This window comes from Morus notabilis, unplaced genomic scaffold (genome assembly GCF_000414095.1).
Source record: "Morus notabilis unplaced genomic scaffold, ASM41409v2 Scaffold1180, whole genome shotgun sequence".
NCBI classification, from domain to species: domain Eukaryota; kingdom Viridiplantae; phylum Streptophyta; class Magnoliopsida; order Rosales; family Moraceae; genus Morus; species Morus notabilis.
In genome coordinates this window covers 35,858-44,798 of record NW_010361757.1, presented here as the reverse complement: position 1 = coordinate 44,798, position 8,941 = coordinate 35,858, and the positions used below count along the sequence as shown (strand labels likewise).

General features: G+C 36.9%; 2 protein-coding genes across 2 annotated transcripts; both read left to right on the top strand.

The window, feature by feature from the left end:
• The first annotated feature begins 1,685 nt into the window (after positions 1 to 1,685).
• LOC21386446 (importin subunit alpha-1a) lies at positions 1,686 to 4,822 on the top strand. The gene is made up of 8 exons (XM_010100572.2): positions 1,686 to 1,994; positions 2,709 to 2,805; positions 2,892 to 2,983; positions 3,071 to 3,202; positions 3,533 to 3,718; positions 3,906 to 4,069; positions 4,160 to 4,238; positions 4,703 to 4,822. The coding sequence occupies exons 1-8, from the start codon at positions 1,785 to 1,787 to the stop codon at positions 4,820 to 4,822; spliced, it is 1,080 nt and encodes a 359-aa protein (XP_010098874.1). The 5' UTR covers positions 1,686 to 1,784.
• A 484-nt stretch (positions 4,823 to 5,306) lies between these two features.
• On the top strand, positions 5,307 to 8,926 carry LOC21386445 (importin subunit alpha-1a). Its single transcript, XM_010100571.2, has 10 exons — positions 5,307 to 5,615; positions 6,330 to 6,426; positions 6,513 to 6,604; positions 6,692 to 6,823; positions 7,153 to 7,338; positions 7,526 to 7,689; positions 7,780 to 7,858; positions 8,314 to 8,442; positions 8,584 to 8,660; positions 8,857 to 8,926. The coding sequence occupies exons 1-10, from the start codon at positions 5,406 to 5,408 to the stop codon at positions 8,924 to 8,926; spliced, it is 1,236 nt and encodes a 411-aa protein (XP_010098873.2). The 5' UTR covers positions 5,307 to 5,405.
• Positions 8,927 to 8,941: the final 15 nt, after the last annotated feature.

Genomic DNA, 8,941 nt, shown 5'->3' with positions numbered 1-8,941 from the left:
GAATTAGTTGGTTATGTACTTGTTCTGTTAAGAAAATTAAGGATTTTTTTTTTTGGGGTTAAAACAAACATGTATAAAGAAAAAATATCCAAAATTATTGGGAAGTTTTAAAATTTGAAAATTAATCCAGTCAACCCTTCTTATTAGTTTTTTTTTTTTGTTTTTTTGTTTTTTGAAAAATAAACTCCATGATGTTTACCAATAAAAAGAAATTTTTGCAATAAATGACTTCATTATAGCAGGTTACTGATCGTCACCCACCATCTATTTCGGAGTCAATAGTTTCTAGCGTTACGACCTGTCATGTTACTTAAGGTAGTCTCACATATTGCTAGAGATTTACAGCTGTTTCCATGTACCGGCACTAGCATATACAATTTTGTTGGTGGTAGTCCATTGTACTACCTATAGGACCTAAATTTAGAGGCCCAACACCTTGGCTCAATCCACATAACCCATACAAATCAATCTACTAAAGTTAACCCGATACTTTTTTTGAGAAATATAAGTTTTGTACAAGTCTATTATTTATGTAATTCAAAATAATTAAGTGTTATTATTGCATTTTATTTTTCTCTTTATTAATTAAATGTTAATTGTTTGGAGTGACGTAAATAGTATTTTTTTACTAGATTAAGTGCATTTTTGAATTTTTTTTCTATACTTTTTTCAATTAGATTGCATTAGATTTTAGATTGGTAGCAAAGTTCTAATCCAAAAGTTTTGAATTGGTTTGCATATTAACCATAAATTCACGATGAGTATTTGGCTACTACCTCTCTATGTTTAGTAGGATGGGTAGAAAAGAAGAAGGAAAGAGAAGTAAAATACTTAGGTGAAGGAAGTAAAATGATTTTTTCTTATGTTGTTTGGTAGAAGAGAAAGAAAAATGAAAAGAAAATATTAAATTTAAGACATTTTATAATAATACCCTAATATAAATAAAAATATGATGAATAATGCAGGTTAAAATTGTTATTTTATATCTCAGTTTTTTGTTAAACTTTTTTCCTCATCTTTTCTTTTTAAAGTTGGAATGATTAAAAATTGGTGGGCCCCATGAATTTTCATTTTCCTTCATTTCTCATTTTCTCTCTACTAAAGAACCGAAAATTTCATTTTCCTTTGTAAAATCATTCATCTATTTTCTTTTCTTTCTTTTCTACCCTACCAAACACACTATAAAGTGATATTTTTCTAGTTCACCACAGAACATGATGGGCGTACCATAAAACTTACCCCATTTTATTCATTTTTAGTAGAAAAAGCAATTTAAAATTTTTGTTGAACCAAAATTTGTCAAACTATCTTATAAATAAGGGGTTGATCCTTTGTTTCTTTTTTTTTCTTTTTATCTTGAGAATAATATACTAACTTATTGTTACTGTTATTGTTATTTTTCCAGGATTAATACTTGGATAAGAAAGCTACAAACATGGGTTATTGCCAATGGCATCCCAAAGGGACAAGCACCAACACTTTTTTTTTCATCCTTTACAAATCTTTCTCTCTCCCCTTCGCCAATCAAACTCACTTTTTCCCTCATCTTCAAATTCAAACCGAGTGGTAGTTTCGTAATTTCAGGCCGATCCAAGCCCATTTACAGACCACATCGCCTCCCCAACAATGCTATATATAACCTCTCTGTTCTATCCCTCTCTCTTCAAACTCTTCAAAAGATCAAAACCCTCCTCTCTCTCTCTCTCTCCTTCTCTCTCTCTGCCCAAAAACCCTCGCTTTCTCTCTCTAGGGTTTCGAATTCAGCTCATCAGGTTTCGGAAACGATGTCGTTGAGGCCGAGCGCGAGGACCGAGGTCCGCCGGAACCGGTACAAGGTCGCCGTCGACGCCGAGGAGGGCCGGCGCCGTCGCGAGGACCACATGGTGGAGATCAGGAAGAGCCGCAGAGAGGAGAGCCTCCAGAAGAAGCGCCGCGAGGGACTTCAGCCCCAGCAATTGCCCGCTTCTGTCCCCACCTCCGCCTTGGAGAAGAAGGTCTCCAATCACTTCTTTTTTTTTTTTTTTTTCCCATTGTGTTTGAGAATTTTTGTATTGTTTTCACTAATCCACTGATAAGCTTTTTAAAAGCGATTGATTTTGTTGATTTGCTTCGTTAATTTGTTGATTCGGATTGATTTGAACAGTTACTGGAATTGCTTGGCTTTCGATGGATTAGCTAAGTGGATGACTTAGTCTACTGTTTGTTTCATTTTAACTGTTGGAAAAGAATGAACTTTGCCTTCTTTTTTTTTTTTTGGTAGTTTGTTTCCTGCTAGGCGACTTTACATTCTGGTATTAAATTGTCTAAATAATGTAGTCATTTTGTGGCTCTCATATCATGATATTTGTTTTGTGAGAACAGCGGGTTGATTGGATTACATATGGGCTGTCCAACTTCTTGGTTGGGCTCAGTGTTAAATTGTGTTTTGTGTAATCTTATTCAGACTGAGTTTTAAGGTTTGGGAGGCATGTTCTGTAAATGTTGTTAATGATTGAAACTAAGCACTTGTATATTCTTGAAATATGTGTATATGTGTTTATAGATATAAATATAAATTACTTTAATGTCCTCCGTCCACCTCTTGTTTCATTTTTCTAATGGCAATCTAACTGTATAATGAAGATGTTTTTGAGAGATCGGTTGAAGTCGTTGATCTAGTTGTGGTCCTTTTGGATTATACTTGTTTTAATTTGGTTTTCCTAATGCAGCTAGAGCATCTACCGTCCATGGTAGCGGGTGTTTGGTCTGATGATAGTGCTCTGCAGCTGGAGGCAACCACTCAGTTTAGGAAGCTGCTTTCAATTGGTCAGCACTTTTGCTACTGCTGTGTAATTATTTATCAACTTTTTTCTTATTAGATTTGTTTATTTATGATGCTTTTTCCACTACAGAAAGAAGTCCTCCGATTGAGGAGGTCATACAATCTGGAGTCGTCCCTCGATTTGTTGAGTTTCTGATGAGAGAGGATTTCCCTCAGCTTCAGGTTACTTTACACACCTTCACAAGGGTCCCTAATGTTGTAGTGCATACAATTTTGTAGTTCTTAATGCTTGTAATTATCCTCCTGCAGTTTGAGGCAGCTTGGGCTCTCACAAACATTGCTTCTGGGACTTCTGAGAACACAAAGGTGGTAATTGACCATGGAGCTGTGCCCATATTTGTTAAACTTCTTGGCTCTCCGAGTGATGACGTCCGTGAGCAGGTATGGAATTTTAAGCATATGGATATTGCTGTTCCTTCTTTTGGAGTATCTTATATTTTGTGTGTGTTTCTATGTTGCACCTTATTTATGGCAAATGGAGTGTCTTATTAGGTATTCAGTTCATAGTACATGCCTTTCATAAACAACACTCCTCTCTTCAATCTACCAATGGCTATGACTGAGTTATCCTCAGACGACTCCTAAATGGGGAAGAGAAGGAGAGGCTGGTGTTCCTTAGTAGTATCTTAGGTTGTGGATGTCCTGTTCAGTTGATCAATTTATAACAATTGCATCAATTTCTTGACATATTTCTCCCTTTAAAATTTGTAGGCTGTTTGGGCCTTAGGAAATGTTGCTGGTGATTCTCCCAGATGTCGTGATCTTGTGCTCACTAGTGGGGCCTTGGTTCCCTTGCTGGCACAATTAAATGAGCATGCCAAACTCTCTATGCTAAGAAATGCAACATGGACACTTTCAAACTTCTGCAGGGGCAAGCCACAACCTTCTTTTGAACAGGTTTGATTGTTTTTGCTATGACTCTGGAAATATCAAGTGGCTTCAACTTTTAGTCAACAATACCTGCATTTATAATTGATAACTCCTTACATTCCGTATATTTGTTTTACTGTTCCTTGGTCATGTGACTTTATATGAATTGAGCGACTTGGAATTCTGAAGGGCATTTGGTTGATCATTAACACAGGTTAAGCCGGCACTTCCAGCTCTTGCACGCCTTATTCATTCAAATGATGAAGAAGTTTTGACAGATGCATGTTGGGCACTTTCTTACCTTTCTGATGGAACAAATGATAAAATTCAAGCAGTTATTGAATCAGGAGTATGCCCTCGGCTTGTTGAGCTTTTACTGTGAGTGTTTTATAGCCCTTAATTGCTTTTGAGCTGTTTCTATATGGTTCCTGTAAAAAACTTTTTACTGAAAGTATGCTTGTTTTCCAGCCATCCATCTCCTTCAGTACTAATTCCTGCTCTTCGTACTGTTGGAAATATTGTCACTGGAGATGATTTGCAAACGCAGGTATTGGTTGGTCTTGGGCTAGATGGTTTATTTTTATCCCATATTGATTTGCTTTTATTTACAAGGAAAAGACAGCAAAACAGTCTGTGCGTTTACTTTTGAAAAAGAAAATATTTGTTAAGTCCGACTCATGAAGACATGAACTAATACTATGGTTCTGTGCAACAAGAGTGATTTGCTTGAATCTTGTTTCAACAAATGTAAAAATACATATTATGTTGTTAAGAGTGATTTGCTTAATTCTTTTCCCTCCATGAAAGTTTCTCTAATGCAAAACTCATTTATCATATGTTGTTAAGAAGTTATACCTTCTCAAATTCCAATAACCTGCCTTTCTATGTGCAGTTTTTACTTATCAATGTGTTCTTAAATTGTAGTTCAAAACGTATATTAGAAGTTTGTCATTTTTACTTTAGGTCGGTGATTTAGTCTTGCGGTAATTAGCTGTTGTTACTACTCTTCAGGTCATCATTCAGCATCAAGCTTTACCTTGTTTGCTGAATTTATTGAATACCAATCATAAGAAGAGCATCAAGAAAGAAGCATGCTGGACGATATCGAATATTAAAGTGATATTTTTCTAGTTCACCACAGAACATGATGGGCGTACCATAAAACTTACCCCATTTTATTCATTTTTAGTAGAAAAAGCAATTTAAAATTTTTGTTGAACCAAAATTTGTCAAACTATCTTATAAATAAGGGGTTGATCCTTTGTTTCTTTTTTTTTCTTTTTATCTTGAGAATAATATACTAACTTATTGTTACTGTTATTGTTATTTTTCCAGGATTAATACTTGGATAAGAAAGCTACAAACATGGGTTATTGCCAATGGCATCCCAAAGGGACAAGCACCAACACTTTTTTTTTCATCCTTTACAAATCTTTCTCTCTCCCCTTCGCCAATCAAACTCACTTTTTCCCTCATCTTCAAATTCAAACCGAGTGGTAGTTTCGTAATTTCAGGCCGATCCAAGCCCATTTACAGACCACATCGCCTCCCCAACAATGCTATATATAACCTCTCTGTTCTATCCCTCTCTCTTCAAACTCTTCAAAAGATCAAAACCCTCCTCTCTCTCTCTCTCTCCTTCTCTCTCTCTGCCCAAAAACCCTCGCTTTCTCTCTCTAGGGTTTCGAATTCAGCTCATCAGGTTTCGGAAACGATGTCGTTGAGGCCGAGCGCGAGGACCGAGGTCCGCCGGAACCGGTACAAGGTCGCCGTCGACGCCGAGGAGGGCCGGCGCCGTCGCGAGGACCACATGGTGGAGATCAGGAAGAGCCGCAGAGAGGAGAGCCTCCAGAAGAAGCGCCGCGAGGGACTTCAGCCCCAGCAATTGCCCGCTTCTGTCCCCACCTCCGCCTTGGAGAAGAAGGTCTCCAATCACTTCTTTTTTTTTTTTCATTTCCCATTGTGTTTGAGAATTTTTGTATTGTTTTCACTAATCCACTGATAAGCTTTTTAAATGCGATTGATTTTGTTGATTTGCTTCGTTAATTTGTTGATTCGGATTGATTTGAACAGTTACTGGAATTGCTTGGCTTTCGATGGATTAGCTAAGTGGATGACTTAGTCTACTGTTTGTTTCATTTTAACTGTTGGAAAAGAATGAACTTTGCCTTCTTTTTTTTTTTTTGGTAGTTTGTTTCCTGCTAGGCGACTTTACATTCTGGTATTAAATTGTCTAAATAATGTAGTCATTTTGTGGCTCTCATATCATGATATTTGTTTTGTGAGAACAGCGGGTTGATTGGATTACATATGGGCTGTCCAACTTCTTGGTTGGGCTCAGTGTTAAATTGTGTTTTGTGTAATCTTATTCAGACTGAGTTTTAAGGTTTGGGAGGCATGTTCTGTAAATGTTGTTAATGATTGAAACTAAGCACTTGTATATTCTTGAAATATGTGTATATGTGTTTATAGATATAAATATAAATTACTTTAATGTCCTCCGTCCACCTCTTGTTTCATTTTTCTAATGGCAATCTAACTGTATAATGAAGATGTTTTTGAGAGATCGGTTGAAGTCGTTGATCTAGTTGTGGTCCTTTTGGATTATACTTGTTTTAATTTGGTTTTCCTAATGCAGCTAGAGCATCTACCGTCCATGGTAGCGGGTGTTTGGTCTGATGATAGTGCTCTGCAGCTGGAGGCAACCACTCAGTTTAGGAAGCTGCTTTCAATTGGTCAGCACTTTTGCTACTGCTGTGTAATTATTTATCAACTTTTTTCTTATTAGATTTGTTTATTTATGATGCTTTTTCCACTACAGAAAGAAGTCCTCCGATTGAGGAGGTCATACAATCTGGAGTTGTCCCTCGATTTGTTGAGTTTCTGATGAGAGAGGATTTCCCTCAGCTTCAGGTTACTTTACACACCTTCACAAGGGTCCCTAATGTTGTAGTGCATACAATTTTGTAGTTCTTAATGCTTGTAATTATCCTCCTGCAGTTTGAGGCAGCTTGGGCTCTCACAAACATTGCTTCTGGGACTTCTGAGAACACAAAGGTGGTAATTGACCATGGAGCTGTGCCCATATTTGTTAAACTTCTTGGCTCTCCGAGTGATGATGTCCGTGAGCAGGTATAGAATTTTAAGATATGGATATTGCTGTTCCTTCTTTTGGAGTATCTTATATTTTGTATGTGTTTCTATGTTGCACCTTATTTATGGCAAATGGAGTGTCTTATTAGGTATTCAGTTCATAGTACGTGCCTTTCTTAAACAACACTCCTCTCTTCAATCTACCAATGGTTATGACTGAGTTATCCTCAGATGACTCCTAAATGGGGAAGAGAAGGAGAGGCTGGTGTTCCTTAGTAGTATCTTAGGTTGTGGATGTCCTGTTCAGTTGATCAATTTATAACAATTGCATCAATTTCTTGACATATTTCTCCCTTTAAAATTTGTAGGCTGTTTGGGCCTTAGGAAATGTTGCTGGTGATTCTCCCAGATGTCGTGATCTTGTGCTCACTAGTGGGGCCTTGGTTCCCTTGCTGGCACAATTAAATGAGCATGCCAAACTCTCTATGCTAAGAAATGCGACATGGACACTTTCAAACTTCTGCAGGGGCAAGCCACAACCTTCTTTTGAACAGGTTTGATTGTTTTTGCTATGACTCTGGAAATATCAAGTGGCTTCAACTTTTAGTCAACAATACCTGCATTTATAATTGATAACTCCTTACATTCTGTATATCTGTTTTACTGTTCCTTGGCCATGCGACTTTATACGAATTGAGCGACTTGGAATTCTGAAGGGCATTTGGTTGATCATTAACACAGGTTAAGCCTGCACTTCCAGCTCTTGCACGCCTTATTCATTCAAATGATGAAGAAGTTTTGACAGATGCATGTTGGGCACTTTCTTACCTTTCTGATGGAACAAATGATAAAATTCAAGCAGTTATTGAATCAGGAGTATGCCCTCGGCTTGTTGAGCTTTTACTGTGAGTGTTTTATAGCCCTTAATTGCTTTTGAGCTGTTTCTATATGGTTCCTGTAAAAAACTTTTTACTGAAACTATGCTTGTTTTCCAGCCATCCATCTCCTTCAGTACTAATTCCTGCTCTTCGTACTGTTGGAAATATTGTCACTGGAGATGATTTGCAAACGCAGGTATTGGTTGGTCTTGGGCTAGATGGTTTATTTTTATCCCATATTGATTTGCTTTATTTACAAGGAAAAGAAAGCAAAACAGTCTGTGCGTTTACTTTTGAAAAAGAAAATATGTGTTAAGTCCGACTCATGAACTAATACTATGGTTCTGTGCAACAAGAGTGATTTGCTTGAATCTTGTTTCAACAAATGTAAAAATACATATTATGTTGTTAAGAGTGATTTGCTTAATTCTTTTCCCTCCATGAAAGTTTCTCTAATGTAAAACTCATTTATCATATGTTGTTAAGAAGTTATACCTTCTCAAATTCCAATAACCTGCCTTTCTATGTGCAGTTTTTACTTATCAATGTGTTCTTAAATTGTAGTTCAAAACGTATATTAGAAGTTTGTCATTTTTACTTTAGGTCGGTGATTTAGTCTTGCGGTAATTAGCTGTTGTTACTACTCTTCAGGTCATCATTCAGCATCAAGCTTTACCTTGTTTGCTGAATTTATTGAATACCAATCATAAGAAGAGCATCAAGAAAGAAGCATGCTGGACGATATCGAATATCACAGCGGGAAACAAGGACCAGATTCAGGTATTTTGCATATCTGAACTTATCTAACATTAGTCAAGTGTCTTCTCTTTTGTTGTCCATTTGCAACCCATGGTGATGAGTGATATGAAACTTGATCCCAATCTAATCTACACCCATATGTGCTTGGTGAAAATTTGATAGGCTGTCATTGAGGCTAATATAATTGGCCCCCTTGTTAATCTGCTTCAAAATGCTGAGTTTGATATTTCCTGTCCGTTGTATGTTGTGTGGTGATAAACTTTTAATTTTTGGGGGGAGCTTCAAGAGTTGTTGTTTAAGATTTCAGTCGTCCGGGGGGATATGTCCACTGTCCCGATGCTAGAAGTTGTTTAAAAAATTCTTGTTATCAAGAGAAAGGTTTATTATCTATAGACAGTTGTTTTCATGCGTTTATTCTTGCTTTTTTGGATATAGTTTATGGGATCTTATTTCTTTTTATGCATTGTGTGCACTTGCTGATGTAGATCGGGACGAGATTTTGTGAACTTGTTTATCAGGT

What these genes read in the sequence shown, in the direction of transcription:
- LOC21386446 (XM_010100572.2), top strand. Translation starts at nt 1,785, where the DNA reads ATGTCGTTGAGGCCGAGCGCGAGGACCGAGGTCCGCCGGAACCGGTAC. An exon ending in CGGCTTGTTGAGCTTTTACT is followed by an intron (nt 4,070 to 4,159) that starts GTGAGTGTTTTA and finishes CTTGTTTTCCAG; the next exon opens with CCATCCATCTCCTTCAGTAC. An exon ending in GAGATGATTTGCAAACGCAG is followed by an intron (nt 4,239 to 4,702) that starts GTATTGGTTGGT and finishes ACTACTCTTCAG; the next exon opens with GTCATCATTCAGCATCAAGC.
- LOC21386445 (XM_010100571.2), top strand. Translation starts at nt 5,406, where the DNA reads ATGTCGTTGAGGCCGAGCGCGAGGACCGAGGTCCGCCGGAACCGGTAC. An exon ending in AGGATTTCCCTCAGCTTCAG is followed by an intron (nt 6,605 to 6,691) that starts GTTACTTTACAC and finishes ATCCTCCTGCAG; the next exon opens with TTTGAGGCAGCTTGGGCTCT. An exon ending in GTGATGATGTCCGTGAGCAG is followed by an intron (nt 6,824 to 7,152) that starts GTATAGAATTTT and finishes TAAAATTTGTAG; the next exon opens with GCTGTTTGGGCCTTAGGAAA.